At 37.9% G+C, this 22,790-nt stretch overlaps 1 protein-coding gene across 3 annotated transcripts in view; it reads right to left on the bottom strand.

The window, feature by feature from the left end:
- Positions 1-22,790, bottom strand: part of HDAC9 (histone deacetylase 9) — a 1,067,937-nt gene that overhangs the window by 13,243 nt on the left and 1,031,904 nt on the right. For all 3 annotated transcript variants that reach the window (XM_018047346.1, XM_005679004.3, XM_013963174.2), the window contains one exon: positions 7,740-7,887. In XM_018047346.1, coding sequence (XP_017902835.1) covers positions 7,740-7,887 — 148 coding nt within the window. The remainder of the gene's footprint in view (positions 1-7,739; positions 7,888-22,790) is intronic.

Below are 22,790 nucleotides of genomic sequence, written 5' to 3' on the forward strand. Positions count from 1 at the left end.
AATGAAAAGCAGAAAGAATTTGAGACAAGATATAGCATACAATTAAATTCTTGTATTTTTCCTTAAAGGGGTATTTAGTTTCCTATGATTTTTAAAGCAGCATTTGTTAATTTATGTTAATGTTATTTCTAAGACGCATTTCCTGTTGGTTTATTGATTTAATGCCTGTACTTTCCTCTTCCTCCTCCAAGGTAAGCAATCTAATTCTTGTTCTGTACATCGTTCTGTTCATGGGATTCCTTAAAGTTATATATTATTGTTTTATGGACATATATTTTCATTTTATGTAAATTTTATCATTTCTGTTGTGTAATTTTCTGAGTACTACATTTATTATATAAACTTCACTGTATGCAGTTATCATTATCTAGTCTGCAACAGCCAAGTAATACATGGCATCTCCTTGATGGTGTGACCTTCACATTTTGACCTTCGTTATTCCAATAACGGACACTGGGTTTAATGATTCTCTTCTTACCTGTCATGAAGAAGCTGTAGTGAGCTTCTTAGTACATGTACTGTAATTACCCTGGATGGGAATGTCTTCAGTATACATTTCTAGGAGCAAGATTATCAGGTTATTTGCTTTGTGTTGACTAAAACTGGTAGTAAACTGCTTTCCAGAATGCTGCCATAGTTTACTATGAGAGCTGCAAAGCCTCACATCTCCACCAATGCTGGCACACTCCTCAGACTACTGAAATTTTCAGTGATTAAAGAAACAATGATATTGAGTATCTATGATACACCCCTGGCTCTGTTCTGAGTACAAAGAGGTATAGGGGAGACATGGTACTGATAGAACAGAAGGACCTGATCTGATTTGTACTGACAGACAGTGACAATTCTCCAAGAAGAGGAAGTGATATTTGATCTGAGCTCTAAAAGGTAAGCTGGAAGACGATGTGAAAGCCAGTGAAGGGTCAGTGAGAAGACAAGCTAAGTATTCCAATCAGAAGAGAGGGTGTGTGCCAAGAAGGCCTGAGATGGACATGAATATAGCTTTTGTGAGAAAATGTGATAGTATATTATGCTTTCACTACATACCCACCAGACAGGCTAAAATAATAAGGACCCATTATACAAGTGCAGGTGAGGATATAAGACAAATGTAACTGTCTTTCATTGCTGGTGGGAAAGAAAAATAGCACAAAGTAAAAACCTGTACAAAAGTTTCATAAAGACTTAGATTTCTCAAAGAATTAAAAACAATTACCATATGATCCAGGAATTCCACTTCTGGGTATATAGTAAAAAATATTTCAAAATCAGATCTTGAAGAGATGACTATATACTTATATTCATTGAAGAATTATTTATAATAGCCAGAGGTGGAAGCAACCTACATGCCCATTGTCAGATGAAGAGATAAATGTGGTATGTGCCTACAATGAGTTACTACTCAGCCATAAAAAAGGTAGAAATTTTGTCATGTGCTACAACAGGGATAATAAACCTTGACAACTTTATGCTAAGTAAGCCAGTCACGAAAAGGCAAATACTGCGTGATTCGCATATATGATATATCTGAAGTTGTCAAATTCTTAGAATGGGGGTTACCAGGAGCTAGGCTAAGGGAAAAAGGAAAGTTGTTTAATAGGTATAGAGTTTTAGTTTCGCAAGATAAAATTTCTAGAGATATGAGCATACAGTTAATACTACTGTACTGTATACTTAAAGTGGTTCATATAGTAAATGTTATGTGTTTTTTCCATATTAACAAAACAACTTCACAGCAGCTTTATTCACAACAGTCCCTAATTGGCAGAAGATCTGAAGAGAGATTTTTCCAAAGGCGATATATATTTAATAGATGACCAACAGGTAAATGAAAAGATGTTCAGCATCACTAATCATCAGGGAGATGCAAATCAAAACCAGGTATTAATCTGTTTCAAAGTTGGCAAGATCACACAATGGAGGAAAGACAGTCTCTTCAATAAGTGGTGCTGGGAAAACTAGACAGGTACATGTAAAAGAATGAAATTAAAGTACTCCATAACACCATATACAAAATAAACACTAAATGGATTAAAGACCTAACTGTAAGACCAAGTATGTAAAATTCTGTGGGATCGACATGTATACACTGCTATTCTTAAAATAGATAACCAATAAGAACCTACTGTATACCATAGGGAACTCACAGTCTGTAATAACCTAAATGAGAAAAGAACTTGAATAGATACATGTATATTCTGCTGTGCACCTGAAATTAACACAACATTGTGAGTCAACCATAGTTCAATATAAAATAAAAATTTTAAAAACTAGGTGGCTTGCTCAAGCTATTGTTTCTATCTTGGATGCCTCTGTTCTTATTTACTAGGTGAAATCCTCCATTTCTCTACCCTAGCTCAGTTGTCCTGCCTCTGTGGTTTGTTCCCCAGTTCTTGGCCTATGTTAAGTCTTTTTTATCCTGTAGCTCAGTCTATCAAATGACTCATCATTTACTGTAGTTGGTTATTTATGTTTGATCCTGTGGTAGAAAGAATGATAGCCCCCCAAGATGTCCTAGTCCCTGGAAACTGTGGATATGCTTCCTTGCATAGCAACACTGACTTAGTAAATATGATAAGATTAAGGACCTCAAGACAGAGAGATGATCCTGGTGGGTCCACTCTAGGATCTTAGAAGCAGAGAGACTTCCCTGTTTTTGAGCCAGCTTTTTTCCTCTTTCAGTCAGAGAGAGAGATGATGATGATGACTGCAGAAAGGTCAGAGATGTGAAGTTGCTGGCTTTGAAGACAGAGGAAGGGGGAGCATCTACAAAGTGGGAAAGGCAAGGAAATAGTCTCTTCCCTTAGAGCCTCTAGCATGGAACAAGACTTGGCCAACCTCTATACTGTAACCTAGAAACTTGTCACTCTTCTGACCTTTTTGTCATTTTGAGCCACTAGGTCTATAGTAATATTTTAAGATAGTAAGAGAAAATGAATACAATCTCTGAATATGGGAAAATTTTGAAGACTCCATGGAAACTCTGTGACCCTCAGTCCCAGAACTCTTGTCTGGCATGTAGAAAATAATCAGAAAATGTTTAAATGGACCAGATGTTCTCCCTCCTCTTACTGCAGGTCACAGAATAATCCTGGCATCTGTCAGCATCAGACCCAAGACAGTCCCTTTCTCCATTCAGACACTTTGCTTTCCCTTCCTGTCTCTATCATGTTTCCTCAGTTAATCCATCTCTTTGGTATGAGTACTATGGATTCTGGTTAGCCAACATATCTGAAAAATGGATACTGTCAATGGTACTATGGAAGGAAAACATAAAACACACATTTTGAAAACTTATAGAAAGATAAAAACATTGATTCCCCCAGAAAATAGTAAATAGGGACAATAAGACAAAGCTCACATAGTACTACGAATTGTCATTACCATCTTAACAATGTTTTGTCATCTGTCTTGAACTCATTATGAAGTATTTATTACCTACAATGTATTGGGCATTGTAACTGTTCTCGTCAGCCAATCACAAGATTAGTTAATTGAATCAATTTATTGCTTAGTGATTATCAATCTTATTTTTAATGACTACACTACTGATTTAACCTATGAACATATTAAATGTTAAACATACAGATGCCCAGGTACAATCTATTTCTAATATTGTAGGTCACTAGATGATGAACAATATATTAAGGGAGGGAAAACAATAAAGCAAACTGAAGCAGCAGGAAAATGATAGAAAAATAATAAAAGCCAACCTTATTATTGAGTACTTACCATGTTGTCAAGTGTTAAGTTCTTAAGATGAATTATCTCATTTTATCCTCAAAACCCTATGAAATTTTCCCTTCATTTTAAAAACAAGGAAAGTAAAGCCCAGAGAGATAATAATAACTGTTGATCAGGCACATGCTGCTTAATTTGGAGATGGGATTTGAACCTAGGGAAGATCCCCTGGAGGAAGTATTCTTGCCTCAAGAACCACATGGACAGAGGAGCCTGGCAAGCGAGAGTCCATGGGGTTGCAAAGTCAGACACAGCTAAGGTCACTGAGCACACACAGCTGATTCCAGAGTCACACTCTACTCTTCCTCTGTGTGGTAAGAAGGTAACAGTGAAGAAGTATACTGTTCTTTTTTTCAAATTAAACACTTATTTGTAAACAAACACACTGGATTTATTCCCTAAGAGTTCACACACATCCCAAGAACACACTTTAGGCACTGAACACAGAAAAATGATGGGGCCAGGAGGAAGACAGGAAGGTAAGAAGGGGCATACTGTCCTTTCCCTTACTAGGAGCTTCCTAATCTCAGCCCACTTTTCAACTAACGAATTGTTGACACTGGATAAAAATTAAGGATAAAATGAATACCGGAATGTTTGCCTGGCTAGATAAATCAAGTGCTCAAAATAATGGTATCGTAGAGAAAAATAAGAAACCTGAATAATTGCCGCAAAATTTAGCTTCCAGAAACCCATAAGAGACAATCCCCAAACATGGAAAACCAAGTTGTATTTCTATTAGACATAAATGTGTATTTAATAGGTCTCTATTTTTATATAAATCTCCAGATACAGGAAAATGGGGTTATCAAGTCCTTGCCACTACTGATAAGCTACTGAAAGCCAAAGCAGATACACTTAGAAGTTTCTAGCTTATTATACTTTTAAAAAATATATGTAGATGAGATAGTTATTCAAAAAATGGAATGACAAAATTCAAAATGACATTTTTCCATGCTTATGTATAATGTAATGACTTGAGATCATCTCTTTCATGAGAAAAATTGACAGAAGTTGAAGATGAAATGATGAAGTTCCAGTGTGACTGAATGGGCTTCCCTGGTAGCTCAGCTGCATGAGTGACCCTATAATCAATAAACTGACATTTGAAAACCTAACTTTGTTTTGATTAAAAAACACGTCAGAAAATCCAGAGTGTATATACGCTCCCTATAACTTAGGGGTTGATCATTCTGAACTCCTGGTTGCCAGAGAGAAATTGTTCTTGATTTTCAGCAGGGCCTGAACTGGTACCCAAGAATAAACCTCAGCACCACACTGGCCTTTCACAGCAGAAGCATCTGAGACATATCCGACCAATACAAACCACCATCTTTTAAAGGTGCAACCTCCTGACAAACGTGAGAAAAGCTAAGATCACGGTCTTCTCTTCCAAACGACATGCTCTGTGTGACCAGCCCTAGTTCACATCCTTTGAACATACACGTTGGTCCCACTTAGCTTTGTCTTTTACTTTTGTTTTTTGCTGACCCACCACCAGTCATTTCCTTCCTGCTCAAGTCCTTTGTCACCTGAAAATTATGTTTTGAAAACTATACTTCAGTCAACCATCCCCAAAATGAATGCCCATCCTTTCTCTAATAATTTATTATTCATGATCCGTCAGTGAGTTATAAAAATGAAATGACTTTGCACTGTGTTGTCATCTCTCCCACCTCCCCCCACCCTCCCCCCCCGCAAAAAAAAAAAAAAATGAACAAAAAATACTTACAATGGTTCCTAGCCAGGAGCATTTTATCCTTTATTCACTAGTGGTAAATGAGTCAGATATGAGTTGGCCAGGAAAAGAGCTGCTTTACCCAAAATCTTAGTGCAAAATGAGTCATCTCACTCCAAACACCAATATATTCTCCAAAATAACTGGCAAGAATTTCCTATAAAAAGAATCTTGCCTTCACCCTTTTCCATCCATTTAGCTCTCTGATTTTTCTAATTTTTCAATTTCCTGTGTACTTATAACATTGCATTCATAGCAAAGGCCCAAGAACACTTCTACCTCTTTGCCTCATTGTGAAAGCCATTTTTTCCTATTTCGAGGAGGAGGACAATTCTGATAGCATTCCTGTGAAAAGAATAAACGCTCTGTGGCTTTCAAGGGTTTTCCCTGTCTGACTCTCTGTGATGAAATTCATGCATGGTTCAACAGAAATGCAAAAGCCAGTTCTAGAAGAATTTTTCTTTTTCACTGCTGAAAAAGTGAGTTCAAAGCCACAGAAAATATTTCAAGCAAAACCATTTTCCTTCCCATAAGAAAAATTAATCAAAATAGATACAATCTGTTTAAATCTGATAAAGAAACATGAATTCAAGCCACAAACTTCAACTTTGTTCCCCTGTACATTAAAACATTCACATTCCCCTATTCTTTTTCTGCCATCAAATGAAGCTTAAAAATCACTGTGAACTGAAGTCAGGGTCAAGTCCCTGTAGTTTATCAGGAGTCAAGCACACTATGTACTTGAGGATAAACAAACATGCTTATAGAGCAATTCCTCCAAAGTACTGAGATTTTTATATTACATGGGGCTCACAACAGGACTTACTATTCTTAATTATTCTAAGCTCTGCAATATAACAGGAGAAATTACAGTTACACTTACAATTCACTTCACTCAGGCTAGAACTTAGCTTTGCTTCTCCATATTAAATGGATTCTAAAGAATAGCTATGCTCCTTTTACATCCAACACTAACAGATGTTAGTTTCCTAAGTTTTACAGCCCTCAAATGACAGACAGCTAACTGTATTTGGCCTTGGGAATAACTACAACACCTCTGAATTATGAACTTGGTTTGGTTCTTAGCTGGGAACAGCAGGGGGTTAGTTCATATTATCAGATGTAAAATAAGTTTTCCCTTATGCACCCATATGAAGATGCCTTTTTAAGTGGTTGTAGTAAGAAAAAACAATTGCACAAAAATGAAATCTATTATTCAATGTATCTCCTGCTCTTTATGGACAAAGCAAGATGTTAAATCCATTAAACTCTGAATACCCAGTAAAAGCAAGAAAGCTAAAACTGTTCGAATTTGTGCATTCTTGGGAAAACTGCCAACCTATGTACTAGTAGCAGGATCTGTGTTAATTAACGGTGATGTTATTGACGGAGGGAGTTCAATTTCACCCTCAGAAGCAATTTAGAAGTGCAAGCTGGCAGAGCTTTAGTAAAGCCTCATCTAGTCATCTTTAAACTGAAGAAATTGACTCTGAAGTCATCCACAGACAGCACCGTTACTTTTCGTATATGTGTGGGGGGCTTTGGTCTTCGTACACGTAAAAGAAATCCTGAATGTAGCATGGTCTGTTGAACACCAAAATGTACGCACATTTCTTAAAAGGAGAAGCAATCTTAGGTCATCATTTTTTTTTCCCTGAAAGCTATTCATATGAAGGCTTATTAAAATCAACTCCTTCCTATCATAAAGGAAAATAATATCAGACCCAAGTCCACACATTGCTTTACACACATTCCTATCTGCTTGGGAGGTAACTTTTCTCTTCATCCAGTAGTTGTATGTCAGGACAGTCATAAAAGGTTACCCAAGTGACAGGCCATACCTCCAGATTCTGCTTCCCTTTTCCCCCTTTGTTAGTAATCTCAGAATGATGTGAGCAAGAAAAATAGTATCTTGAAAAACAGAGATAACTAAGGAAAGAAGTCCACAGGAAGCTTTTTCCATAATGATCTGCACAAAATTATCCACCAAGGAGTGATTTTTCTCATCATCTATCTCATCCCTCTAATCTCTGTGAACTGCAACCACATGCTCCAGCTCTGTGCTTCTCACGGAGAATGAAACACGTCAATTCCTAATAGCCGACAGCACGCGCTGTGGCCTCCGTGGCTTCTGAGAAGACAGGTGGTGGAAGTGGAGGAGTCAAGTGAAGAAGAGGCTAAGGAGAGGTTCACGAGTGCTAATGATGAGCCTGGATGTAACCGAAATTAATGATCCCCCGTCTCCATGTTGGATTCATACCTGTTGTCTTCTTGAGCAAAGGGCTGTTCCACATCCACTGTCAGGGAGGCCAGGGCAGAAACAGTCTCCGTCTCCTCTTGCAGCTGAGCCCCAGCCAGAGCACAGCCCCTTGGCATTGCCATCATCCTTACCGACTTCCAGTATTTGCCTAAAAAAAAAAAAAATGTGTCATACTATATAGAAATTTTTGTTCAAACAGTATTAATCAGAATACTTGTATAGGTTCAACTCAGAGTAGTTGTTAAGTTAAAATTCGGAGTGTTATAAAAATTTTTTAAAAATTCACAAAGTTATAGGCAGTTGTAATTTGATTTCTTAACTTTATGATTAAGTGTTTTTCTCAGCCTAGAATGCCAAGTTGTGAAGGGTTCATATTCCCAAGCCTGAGTCTCTCCCTTGCTCAGAAGTTAATAAAGTGAGGAATAGTCCATGGTCTAATGAACTCGCCATCAGACTGACAGCTGTCTCTGCATCTAAGTAAGCAAACTCTGGGGATTGTGCCCTCTGGGTAAGCCTCACGAGACTGGGAGGTAGAGCTCTTACAGAGAAACTGAATGAAGTAGTAATGTGAAAAACTGCTACTTGAGCCATTAACTTTTTTTTTTTTTTTAATGAGGTTGGAATATTAAAGGAAAAGAAAAGCCCAGAAATGCCAGCAGGAATTGAATGGCAACTTTGCCAGAACAATCAGGTTTGTTAGTCCTGGATGTTCTTTCTTTCTCAACCCCAGGGTGTGTACTAGAACAATAACTGATTTAAAACTTTAATATATGCATTGGCTGATGTTGGCGCCCTTCCATAAGTTATACGGATGTTTCTTTTTTTAAGGAAGGCAGGGAAAGGAAAATGAGAGGAAAATAGGAGGCAATTTCATGAGAACATGCCAGTGGGATATATATGAAAGAATAGAGTCAACAGCCTTTTTGCAGCCCCTACGCTATTTTTCTTTTCTTTGTGAAGTGTTCCATAGCCCCAAAACAAAGCAGGAGAGTCTCTCTAGGTGCTGACATGACTTACCTCCCCAGCTAAGAACAATCTCGGCAGCCTGACCAATTAATTGGGAAGTTGGCATGGTAAGTAGCTTATTTCCAAAAATAAATAAACAGAAGTCAGACTAGAGTAGAAAACACAAGTGGGTGACTACTGGATTGGGGGGTAAGATACTGGGTTCTCGCCCCAGTTCTGCCTCTAACCATCCTAACATGCTGGCAGGGCCCTTTGGCACTTCATTTCTGCTTCTCAAAAACAGTGGGAAAACCTCAGATTCTTTCCAGCTATACCTAACTTTTCATGGTTGGCCTTTCCTTATCTTACTGCATCACAAAGGAGTGGATGTCATTTCATCCGAGTAGGGGAGACCCAGTCTCCCCATCTACCCCTCATGTCAACAGAACCTTCTGACAAGAGTTATCACTGCTACAACTTTATTGTTGGAATCACCTTGTCTGACCAAAGCCAGAAGGTTTTTAATTTGGACCAAATGATAGATATTCTAAATGAATGCATTCACGAAGCAACAGTTTTTGAAACCCAAGGTTGTGCCAGATGTTGAAGGACACAAAGATGCTTCCCTAACAGCAAGGAATTCATGGTCTAGTTGAGAAAGCCCTTTGAGTTAATGAGTCATGACAATTCTATGTGGAAAAGGCCCAAGTGAATAAGAAGAATGTATACTTTTGAGGCCAGGAAGACCAGCAAAAACTTGCCAGAAAAAATAACACTTGACCAAGTATTTGAAAGACCATCAGAAGTTAGCCAAGCTCAGAGGAAGATGGTGGTGGTGAAGTATTCCTAGAAGAGGAAATAGTATATAGAAATGTGCAGAGACCCAAGTCTCTCTTTTTCACCAGGGTAACAAGTCCACTGCCAGGCACAAATGGAATGTAGGCAGGATGGAACACAATGAGAGAGATTGCTGTGGTAGGCAAGGGCTAATTAAACACACAATCTCAAAGAACATGTGATTTTGGCCATCAACTTGTAGGTGATGAGGGGCCGTGTTAAACAGAAGAGGCAGAGCATCAGGTTTAAATTTCTCAAAGACCCTTCTGGAGAGATTATGGACCACTGATCAGCAGATGATGAGAGTGGTGGCAGGAAAACCAGTTTCACATCTTGGCAAAAATACAGGCAGGAAATATGATGTCTAAACTAAAAATAAGGGACGGAACAAAAATAAAGAGATGGACTAATGAGAGGCTTAGGAGGTGAGCAATGGAAATGTATCTTGTCTTTTAATAGCTTCCTACCACTCTCAACTTTGAAAGATAATCCTGAATTGACAGTTCCAATCCTAGAACCTAATTTCTCTACATCACAATGTCATTATCATGTCACCCAAGTTGGAAATGTCAAATTCCATCTGTAAGTGCTTCCACAAAATATTATTATTAGTCATTATGGTAGCACATGATATTCACAAAGAGCAGGTGATTCTGGAAATCATCACTTCCTTTTTCTCTGGAGTGACAACTGTGAGACCTCTCACAAATAAACAACAGGTGATTTTAGAGGTTAAATTATATTATAGATAATAGGAAACTAGTGTTATTGAGCTCACAGTATGTGCCAAGGACTGTGCTAGGTATTGTCACATGTATAATTTAGTTTAATCCTCATGACAAATATGCAATGTTAGATAATTTTTTCTCTAAGAACACATGGCTGACAGGCAGAGGAGTGGAAATCCTCACCCACGACTGCCTGAGTCCAGAATGTTTCTCCCTCTGTGACCTGCTGTCCTCCTATATTTGGTCCTGTTCTATCATCTCCCTTAGTTCAGTTCAGTTCATTTCAGTCGCTCAGTCGTGTCCGACTCTTTGCGACCCCATGAATCGCAGCACACCAGGCCTCCCTGTCCATCACCAACTCCCAGAGTACAGCCAAACTCATGTGCATCAAGTCGGTGATGCCATCCAGCCATCTCATCCTCAGGAGGATCCTTATCCTCCTGCCCTTAATCCCTCCCAGCATCTGGGTCTTTCCAGTGAGTCAACTCTTCACATCAGGTGGCCAAAGTATTAGAGTTTCAGCCTCAGCATTAGTCCTTCCAATGAATACCCAGGACTGGTCTCCTTTAGAATGGACTGGTTGGATCTCCTTGCAGTCCAAGGGACTCTCAAGTGTCTTCTCCAACACCACAGTTCAAAAGCATCAATTCTTCAGTGCTCAGCTTTCTTCACAGTGCAACTCTCACATCCATACATGACCACTGGAAAAACCATAGCCTTGAGTAGGCGGACCTTATTGGCAAAGTAATGTCTCTGCTTTTGAATATGCTATCTAGGTTGGTCATAACTTTCCTTCCAAGGAGTAAGCGTCTTTTAATTTCATGGCTGTAATCACCATCTGCAGTGATTTTGGAGCCCCCCAAAATAAAGTCTGACATTGTTTCCACTGTTTCCCCTTCTATTTCCCATGAAGTGATGGGACCAGATACAATGATCTTAGTTTTCTGAATGTTGAGCTTTAAGCCAACTTTTTCACTCCACTTTCACTTTCAAGAGGCTTTTTAGTTCCTCTTTACTTTCTGCCATAAAGGTGGTGTCATCTGCATATCTGAGGTTATTGATATTTCTCCTGGCAATCTTGATTCCAGCTTGTGCTTCTTCCAGCCCAGCATTTCTCATGATGTACTCTGCATAGAAGTTAAATAAGCAGGGTGACAATATATAGCCTTGACGTACTCCTTTTCCTATTTGGAACCAGTCTGTTGTTCCATGTCCAGTTCTAACTGTTGCTTCCTGACCTGCATACAGAATTCTCCAGAGGCAGGTCAGGTGGTCTGGTATTCCTATCTCTGTCAGAATTTTCCACAGTTTATTGTGATCCACGCAGTCAAAGGCTTTGGCATAGTCAATAAAGCAGAAATAGATGTTTTTCTGGAACTCTCTTGCTTTTTTGATTATCCAGCGGATGTTGGCAGTTTAATCTCTGGTTCCTCTGCCTTTTCTAAAACCAGCTTGAACATCCGGACATTCACAGTGCACATATTGCTGAAGCCTGGCTTGGAGAATTTTGAGCATTACTTTACTAGCATGTGAGATGAGTGTAATTGTGCGGTAGTTTGAGCATTCTTTGGCATTGCCTTTCTTTGGGATTGGAATGAAAACTGACCTTTTCCAGTCCTGTGGCCACTGCTGAGTTTTCCAAATGTGCTGGCATATTGAGTGCAGCACTTTCACAGAATCATCTTTCAGGATTTGAAATAGCTCTACTGGAATTCCATCACCTCCACTAGCTTTGCTCATAGTGATGCTTTCTAAGGCCCACTTGACTTTACATTCCAGGATGTCTGGCTCTAGGTGTGTGATCACACCCTGGTGATAATCTGGGTTGTAAATATCTTTTTTGTACAGTTCTTCTGTGTATTCTTGCCACCTCTTCTTAATATCTTCTGCTTCTATTGGGTCCATACTGTATCTGTCCTTTATCGATCCCATCTTTGCATGAAATGTTCCCTTGGTATCTTTTTCTTGAAGAGATCTCTAGTCTTTCCCATTCTGTTGTTTTCCTCTATTTCTTTGCACTGATCACTGAGGAAGACTTTTTTATCTCTCCTTGCTATTCTTTGCAACTCTGTATTCAGATGGGAATATCTTTCCTTTTCTCCTTTGCTTTTTGCTTCTCTTCTTTTCACAGCTGCTTGTAAGTCCTTCTCAGACAGTCATTTTACTTTTCTACGTTTCTTTTCCATGAGGATGGTCTTGATCCTTGTCTCCTGTACAATGTCACGAACCTCCGTCCATAGTTCATCAGGCACTCTGTCTATCAGATTTAGTCCCTTAAATCTATTTCTCACTTCTAGTGTATAATCATAAGGGATTTGATTTAGGTCATACCTGAATGGTCTAGTGGTTTTCCCTATTTTCCTCAATTTAATTCTGAATGGCAATAAGGAGTTCATGATCTGAGCCACAGTCAGCTCCCAGTCTTGTTTTTGCTGAATGTATAGAGCTTCTCCATCTTTGGCTGCAAAGAATATAATCAATTTGATTTTGGGTATTGACCATCTGATGTCCCTGTGTAGAGTCTTCTCTTGTGTTGTTGGAAGAGGGTGTTTGCTATGACCAGTGCGTTCTCTTGGCAAAACTCTATTGGCCTTTGCCCTGCTTCATTCTGTACTCCAAGGCCAAATTTGCCTGTTACTCCAGGTGTTTCTTCCTACTTTTGCATTCCAGTCCCCTATAATGAAAAGGACATATTTTTTGGGTGTTAGTTCTAAAAGGTCTTGTAGGTCCTCATAGAACTGTTCAACCTCAGGTTCCTCAGTGTTACTAGTTGGGGCATAGGCTTGGATCACTGTGATATTGAATGGTTTGCTGTGGAAATGAACAGAGATCATTCTGTTGTTTTTGAGATTGCATCCAAGTACTGCATTTCAGAATCTTTGGCTGACCATGATGGCTACTCCATTTCTTCTAAGGGATTCCTGCCCACAGTAGTAGATATAATGGTCATCTGAGTTAAATTCACCCATTCCAGTCCATTTTAGTTCACTGATTCCTAGAATGTTGACGTTCACTCTTGCCATCTTGACCACTTCCCATTTGCCTTGATTCATGGACCTAACATTCCAGGTTCCTATGCAATATTGCTCTTTATAGCATCGGACCTTGCTTCTATCACCAGTCACATCCACACCATCCATAAAAATATACAAATAGACTCAGTATATGAAATCTGAAAAGAATTATGCACATGGCAAACAGTTTTATATATTATATCAAAGAAATGATCTTTGGTAATAACAGATTACCTTTCTCCCTTAGATATGTGACTCCATTGATCTACCTTTCTCTGACTTTATGGCATGGGTTTATCACAGCTTGTGAGACAACCATGTAGAGACTAGTCATTTCTCATTACCTAAATTTCTCAGGCTACTGAAAACGCCTGGTTGCTTCACTGATGAAGCTGTCATGAAACTGGAGACAAGTGCTCACAGAAGAGTATCCCTTTTTAAAGTCATGGGTTTCCTACCACTTGGCTGAAGGCACTGTCAGGCACAGTCCTCCTTGAACCTGTGGAGCCTACCCCAAGTTTCTGAGGCCTGTAGGGTTGTCCGTCGCAGAACTGTATTGCTAGAGTTCCCACGGTCCATGTAGGTAGCTTTCTTCAAACCGGGTACCGAACTGAGAAGAGAATCAGAGGCCTATTTCATGTAATTACAACCAAGAGTTGCCTAGTGTCACTGGAAGGTCTATTGACTAAGCTAATTGTGTGAATTTTTTCTCTTGAGTATTTCGGGCTCTAAAGGGAACACTGAAAGTCAAGATTTATAGATTGAAGACCCCATACTAGCCCAAATAAGTCATCTGGGAACAATGTCCACATTTATAAAATGATAGTGGTGGGACTGATGATAGTGAAAGATCTCTTCCTGCTCTAATTATAAATGGTTGTGATTCTTCCGACTGCATATTACGTATCACTCTTGGATATTATCAGAATAAATTTGTTACAGCAGAAAACCTCACATTTCTGTGAGCCTATGAACCCCTGAAGAGGTCAGCAAATTGTTTTAGATAATATGGCACATCAGAATAACCCAGAGTTTTCATTTTCAAGCATTGTATTTTTCCCTCAGTAAGAGACATCTTTACTCCCCAAACACAATCAGGACAGAAGGGCAATTTAAATAAAATCATTCAGCAGAAATGACAGTGATCCTTCAAAGTTTAGTCTTTATGTGTATGAGTACTGAGACAGATCTTAAATAGCTGAGACCTTTTCAATAAAATTTATAGTGTATTAAATATCCTGCTAAGTTAAGATTAAACATTCAAAGCTTGGCTTTTATCCAAATGTACAAAGTTCTTCACTCAGAAATAATCCCAGACTTTAAATTAAGTATAGCCTTTAGCAATGCCTATAAAAACAAGGGAAATATTCTATATTAATACTGCACTTATAAGTGACTATCCCTTTATAAATAAGAATAATTAAAATGGAGGTATGTATAGGAAGACTGTGCAATATGTAGTCAATTCAAACCACACAATTTATGGGTTATATTTTCACATGATGGGTAGTTTTTTTTGTTTTCACCTACAGAAACATATGTGCTAGAAAAGTCCTATCTGTTGGCATGGGAACATTAGCACATAAGAGAAATGAGGCAAGATTTACTGCTTTTTCAGGAGCTGCTGTTCATAAAGTAGCTACCAGTGTGTTGTTCTCTTAAGGAAATAACACTGGCAAAAGAGAGAGGCTTTCCATTAAAACTGGACACAGACAATCCCTCTTTGATCATATATTCTATCCTTATTCATTTTTCCTACTCTATTAATCTTCCCACTGTTCAGCACTTTTTGAGGGGGTAGTTATTTGGTCTCATTATTTGGTAAAAGGTAAAGCAAAGAATGAACCTAAAAGGTAAAAACTAGATAACAGAATGCAGACAGTGAAGAATTAGAGGCAGGGGACCCAGATGGAGTGTCAGTGGGTCAGACAGGAGCCATGAGAGGACTTCGGGCAGGGGCTGTTTCTCAGACTTCAGCATAAACCAGACTTTTGATAATGATCAGTTTGGAAAAATAGGTACTTGTTGACACATGAAGGTCTGTGGTCGGCGTTAGAAATAACACATCCACCAGATGTTTTCCCAACCAAAGCCTTGTGAGATTCTGAAAACCTCTTGATACCACAATCTCACCCTTCCATCACCACTGGGAGCCTTAGACTCACTTCTCCAATATGTTCTTGCCATTTAAATGATGACCTCTTTTGTCATTACATACCATATTACCATAGGAAAAGAAGCTGGCACGGACATAAAGTTCTTCCAGCTCCTTCAACCTTAGAGATTAACACCTGAAACTTACAAGGGGCTTATTGTTGTTGTTCAGTTGCTAAGTTGTGTCCCACTGTGACCCCATGGTCCGCAACACACCAGGCTTGCCTGTCCTCACTACCTCATGGAGTTTGCTCAAATTCACGTCCATTGAGTCAGTGATGCTATCTAACCATCTCATCTTCTGCCACCCTCTTCTCCTTTTGCCTTCAATCTTTCCCAGCATGAGTGTTTTTTCCAATATGTCACCTCGTCCCATCAGGTGGCCAAAGTACTGGAGCTTCAGCTTCAGCATCAGTCCTTTCAATGAATGTTCAGGGTTGATTTCCTTTAGAATTTACAAGGGGCTAGGTTCAGTGATTCTCCAGAGCTCAGAGCTTGTTAATGCTTTTGAAATTCATTTCTGTATTCTTCCTTCTATTGTCATTCAATTTATTACCCACACTGCTATGAGAGTCCTTATAAAACACGTCTGATAACTTTGCTCCCGTTTTAGAATACTAAATCCTTAGAGAAGAGTAAATGCTCCCACTGGCAGCCCAGGAGTTCCACACTGTGATCTCTGTCTTTCAGGTTCAGGAAGATATATTTTTTTTAGCTAAATGGACTTTCTGGGAACCAATGCACTGTATATATGCAAAAACAGAGATATATTGGAAGTTGATGTATAAATAGAGTGATCAGGTAATTCTTCATCCATGTTGGGGCAATTCTGAGGTTTAAAATGGGGCTAAAAATAAAAACTATATGTTGCAGAAAGACTTATTAGTCAACAATTTATCTTTAATCTGTGGACCTATAAAAAAATCCTATTCAAAAATTATTTGCACAACTAGCTATTAGTTATTTTTTCTAAAAAATAAAAATAGCACAATTCATATATGCCAAAGCATACAACCAATTCTTAAAACATTATCTAAACATTAGAAAACAACAAATTGAATTATGACTTTTGGTAAATGTTCACATATGTTTATCAGTTTTGTGGTCATATATCTTACTGATACAGTTATCAGTGGTATTTTTTGTTTCAAAATGGTCTAAATGTTTTAGATTCATAAAATTGCCTGAAATTTTCTTCAAAGGAGAATATTACAGTCAAAGAATTTTAAATGGTGGCATCTTTACTCTTCTTGAGATACTGTAATATTTCTGGTAGACAAATACTGCCTCTACAAGTACAGTGTTATCTGTCAAGCTCAGAGCAGTATCTGCTAAATGAGGAATATTTTCACTTCCAATTTTTAAAATACTGAAGTATTTCATACCAAATATTTCATGGCAACTGCCCCTTTCCTCCTTTCAGAGTACCTTTGGCAAATATTTTATGTAAGCCAAACTTATCAAAAAAGTTTTCTCCATTGGTAACTTCAAATTTTAGTCACCAACTTTAGATACTGCAAAATCATTTGACTTGGCAAATTTCATTACATTACAGGACAGAAAATAAATTTATCCCGCTAAGCATAATTATATCAATGATTCTATCAACAAATATACATCTTCGAAAACCTAGTTACAGATTTTCAAAATCAAATCTTGTACATAATTTGAGTGCTTATTCTTTCGTAGGTTCATTGATTCCTTTGCTTTTTTAGGGATCAATTTAAATGTTTTCCTTTTGCAAACAATGTTTCCTGTAATTGTAATTATAGATAGCCTAAAAAAAAAGTTCCAAAGGTTATATTTTTGTTTCATTTTATGACTGTTTCTTATCAGCTTCATTGAGGTATAGTTTTATATAGTCAATCAAACTTACTAGCTTTAAGGGCAGGTTATGATGCATTCTGGTAAATGCATGCAGTCCTATAACCACTATAACAATTAAAGCATATAATATTCTCTGCAACCCCAAAAGTTCCTTTTTGGCTCTTTGGTGTTAATTTCTTACTCTTCTTCTTGGTCCCTAACAATCACTAAAATTCTGCCTTTGTACTACTGCCTCTTCTAGGATTTCATAGGAATGGAACCATATACTATGTAGTCTTTAACGTCTTTCACTTAACATAATATTTTTGAGAGTCGAAAGATTTCTTCATTGGAATCCCCTGGTGGCCCAGTGGTTAGGACTCCTGCTTACCCTGCAGGGGGCATGGGTTCGATCCCTGTTTGGGGAACTAACATCTCTTGCTGCGTAGCCTGCTCCCCGGCCCCCAAAATTTCTTTATCATCTTTGTCTTGGTTTCTTTAAATGTAAGTATATGCTTTTTCTTCTGTCTGGTTTCTTAGATGTTCCTCAGTGTGATTTTATTCATATTTATTCTGCCAGTGACTGATCAAACTTCTTGGATTTGTGGATGTGTAATTTTCAGCAGATTTATGAAATGTTTTCCCATTATTTCTTCAAATATTTTCCCCAATGCTGCCTTTTGTGGAACTCCAATTATAGGTATATTAAAATGAGTCATATTGTTCCATATACCACTAATATACTTTTTCAGCATTTTTCTCTCTATTCTTCACTTTGGATACTTTCTGTTCTTCAACTTCACTGTTTCCAACCCTCCCTCCCCACCCCTGCTTTTTTTCTTTTGTCTTCTATAATATATGATCTACCAATAATCCTTCTAGGTTGCAGAATTTTTAAATTTCAAATTAAAAAAAATTGTCTATAAAGCTTCCTTTTTTTATTTTTTGGCATTTTTCAGTTTTCTCTGCACTGTTTGCACTTTCCTCTTTACACTGCAAGTAACTTTTTCATCTGCTAATTTCATCATACTTTGCATTTGGATGCTTGATGTTAATTTGAACATTTTTGGTCGAATTTTGTTGTGTTCTTTGAAAGCACTGGGCTTTGTTTGAGCATGCAGTTAAATTACTTGAAATCAGAATGAACTTTTTGAGGGTACTTGTACTCTGTTAGACCAATTCCAGGGCAGGCTTTAGTATAAAATTAGTTTAGCCCTATAACTAAGATGAAATCATTTGATATCTCTACATGATGCCTTGTATATTACAAGATCGTTCTACTCTAGCTAGTGGGAATGAAAACTATTCCCAGTTCTGTTTGAAGTCCTTGAATTGTTTAACCTACAGTTTTCCACTGGTTAGTTCCCCAACCTTGTGGAGTTTTACCTCATGTATGGAAAGGTAAATAAGTCAACTGTTTAAGGAAACTTATAGATACACAGAGCTCTTTCTTTGTGTAGCAACTTCATCCCAAATATTCTGCCTCAGAAATTCCAGTCACTTCAATTTCCCCAAACTCTGATCACTTTATCTTCAACTCAGAAAAACTGCTGGACTTACTATTTGAAGTCTCTCTCCCTGTGCTCCACCTGGAACTTGCCACTTATTAAATTCCACGCAATTGGAAAATTTTTTTTTTCCTGTTTCCTGCTAGGATCACTGGCCTTCATTGTCTGCTGTTCAGTGCCCACAAACAGCCTTCCACACTGTTTCTACATTGTTGGCGGGTATGCAAATTGGTGCAGCCACTATGGAAAATAGTATGAAGGTTCCTCAAAACACTAGACTGGCCATACGATCCAGCAATCCCACTCCTGGGCATACATCCTGACAAAGCTATAACTAAAAGAGAAACACGCATCCCTATGTTCATAGCAGTGCTATTCACAATAGCCAAAACATGGAAACAACCTAAATGCCCATCAACAGGTGACTGGATAAAGATGTGGTACATGGATATAACAGAATACTACTCAGCCATACTGAAGGATGAAATAATGCCTGCCCTCTGCCGGAACCTGGATGGACCTAGCAATGATAATACTAATTGAGGTTAGATCAGAAAGAGAAAGCCAACTACCATATATCACTGACATGTGGAATCTAAAATATGACACAACTGAATTTATCTACAAAACAGAAACAGACTCAGATATAATCTAAAAGACTTTTGGTTGTCAAGGGGGGAGGGTGGTTAGAGAGAAATGGATTAGGAGTTTGGGATTAGCAGATGCAAAGTATTATATATAGAATGGATAAGCTACAAGGTCCTACTGCATAGAACAGGGAACCCTATTCAATATCCTGTGATAAACCATAATAGAAAATGATATGAAAAAAAGTATGTATAACTGAGTCACTTTGCTGTATACAGTAGAAATTAACACAACACTGTAAATAAACTATACATCAGTAAAATAAATTTTTTAAAAAGTATTTGTATATTTTTTCTTAGTTTTCCTTTCATTTCCGATCAACAGGCAATTCTTACATATGTAGTTATTTCTTCATCTGTGGGGTTAGAGGTCCATTTATTGAATATTTTGACTAGTGAATTCTGATAAGAAACTGTAATCAAAATTCAGAAAGCTCATTTATAAAATGTTCAATATTATTATAGAATAGTCCTCTCAAACATTTCTAAAGCATGATTGATAATGCGCAACAAAGAGAGAAATTTTGTACTGCTATGCTGAAAATGTTTCATCATCGATATCAGTTGTATTTTAAAATCTGTGTATTTCATTTAATTGCATTTCACCCTATGTTTACATAGAGTTATTTTAAATTTTGAGAAAAATACCATAATCTTTCACTGATAGATTATCAATACATTTTTATATATTTATAATTATATTATTATTAAGTTTTTAAGAAAATTTAAGGAATTTGGTACTATGTAATTAATGCTAAAATGCATTTCTGTTCTTTAAAAATAAGCTATGCTCTAGAAAAATTTAAATATGTGTATTAATATGAAATCAAAGATTGTATTGTCAGTGTTAGATTTTCACTGTAATTTATAACAGCACCTATATTAATGTCCTAGGTTTTATTTTTGGTAGATTTATCTCCAAAAACCTTAATTCTGTGAACTGAATGAAAAATTTCAAACCATTATTAAAATTAACTAATTTTTTTTTTTTTGCTTAAAGTATCCTAAGGACACTGCATCTTCAACCAAGATATTCTTCTAGCCACATCAACAAATAAATATTATCTCACTTTGGAGCTTGAAGAAAAACAACAACTTCAAATTGGAAAAATTGAAAAAATGACATTAAAAACAAAAGCACAGTCATTTTTTCTAAATAAAAATTCATTCTTCATGAGTAATAGTTAAATGCACCTTCTGCAACTGCACTTGTTAAATTGTTCCCTGTGGCCTTCAGTTCAGTCGCTCAGTCGTGTTCGACACTTTGCAACCCAATGAACCACAGTATTCCAGGCCTCCCTATCCACCACCAACTCCCGGAGTTCACCCAAACTCATGTCCACTGAGTCGGTGATGCCATCCAGCCATCTCATCCTCTGTTGTCCCCTTCTCCTCCTGCCCTCAATCTTTCCCAGCATCAGGGTCTTTTCAAATCAGTCAGCTCTTCTCATCAGGTGTCCAAAGTACTGGAGTCTCAGTTTCAACATCAGTCCTTCCAATGAACACCCAGGACTGATCTCCTTTAGAATGGACTGGTTGGATCTCCTTGCAGTCCAAGGGACTCTCAAGAGTCTTCTCCAACACCACAGTTCGAAAGCATCAATTCTTCAGCACTCAGCTTTCTTTATAGTCCACATCTCACATCCATACATGAGTACTGGAAAAACCATAGCCTTGACTAGATGGACCTTTGTCGACAAAGTAATGTCTCTGCTTTTGAATATACTGTCTAGGTTGGTCATAACTTTCCTTCCAAGGAGTAAGCGTCTTTTAATTTCATGGCTGCAATCACCATCTGCAGTGATTTTGGAGCCCCCCAAAATAAAGTCAGCCATTGTTTCCACTGTTTCCCCATCTGTTTGCCATGAAGTGATAGGACCAGATGCCATGATCTTTGTTTTCTGAATGTTGAGCTCTAAGCCAACTTTTTCACTCTCCTCTTTGACTTTCATCAAGAGGTTCTTTAGTTCTTCTTCACTTTCTGCCATAAGGGTGGTATCATCTGCATATCTGAGGTTATTGATATTTCTCTCAGCAATCTAATTCATCTTTTATTCTTTGTTTGGTTGTCTATGGCCTACTTCTTTTTAAAACATTAAGAATTTATTTTTATTTTTCGGTGGTACCACGCAGCATGTGAGATTTTAGTTCCCCAATGAGGTATCAAACCTACACCCTCTGCACTGGAAGTATGGAGTTTTAACCATTAGACTGCCAGGAAGTCCCATGTTTTGTTCTGTTTTTCATGATGACTACATTTTACTGCTCCTGATTCGGTAACACTGTGTCTTCAGTGTTCATGTCACTCATGATATTACACGTCTCCATGATGAATGATCAGTACTAAACATTTTGTGCAAGTTACGTCTTCCTTATCAACTTTCCTGGGAAATAATAACTGAGTACTAAATTCTGGTATTTCTAGAACACATTTTATCCATACTTAACCCTTGATTCCCCACATTCACCCCAATCCCACCTTCTGACAACTTGATGGCTTCAAGGCATGTCTGAAGCTGTGGCTACAGCACACTTGTCTGGGGCATCGGATGGCAGAAATGTTGAATATTTCTCCCTGCATCTCCTAAATCAGAAATCTAGGTGTCCTTTACAACTGGTGTTTTGGTTGATGTCTGTTATTTTAATATCCCATTCCAGATACTACTTGGTTCAGATTTTTCCTTTTTCAGAAACCAAATTGGCCCCACGCCTGATTTTGTTTTTTTTTTTTTTTCATAAATAAAGATTCACTGAAACACAGCCATGCTCATTACACATTGGCTGTGACTTGCTATGATGGAAGAGTTAGGCAGTTCAAACACAAGGCCTATGTAGTTACTGTCCAGCATTGTACAGAAAAGAATTTGCTGAACTCTGATTTAAAGCAAGGAGGTATAGAGATGAATGTGCCTTATTTTGTAAATGATCACTGTTGCATCACTTAAGAGAAGCAAAAATGGAGAAAGCAAGAGTGGCTTTGGGTAAACCACTTTGTAGGATCTAGAAACGGTACAGAAGAAAGGCCTGATTTGGGATGGTAGCCACTGGAATAGAAATAACTGGTTGGGTAAATTAAATGTTTAAGGAGTACAGCAAGCAGGATGGGGTAATGGATTGGACATAGAACAGAAATGGAAAGAACAGGAGGAATATAACTCCTAGATTCCTGTCTAGAAAAACTAGAAGGTTACTGGTGCCATCTACTTGGACTAATAAACCTGGGAGAGGCTGAGCTTTGGGGGAAAAATAGTGACAATGGCTTTGGGCATGTTGACTAGATGTGCCTTTGTGGTATCAAGGGGTTGATGCTGAGCTAGAAGTTTAGAAGACATCTGGAACTCAGGTGTGAGCAGAAGATTTAAAATTTTTAATTATTCATATAGAGATGACGATGAAGCTATGGTCTGGAAGG

This window comes from Capra hircus, chromosome 4, assembly GCF_001704415.2.
Source record: "Capra hircus breed San Clemente chromosome 4, ASM170441v1, whole genome shotgun sequence".
NCBI classification, from domain to species: domain Eukaryota; kingdom Metazoa; phylum Chordata; class Mammalia; order Artiodactyla; family Bovidae; genus Capra; species Capra hircus.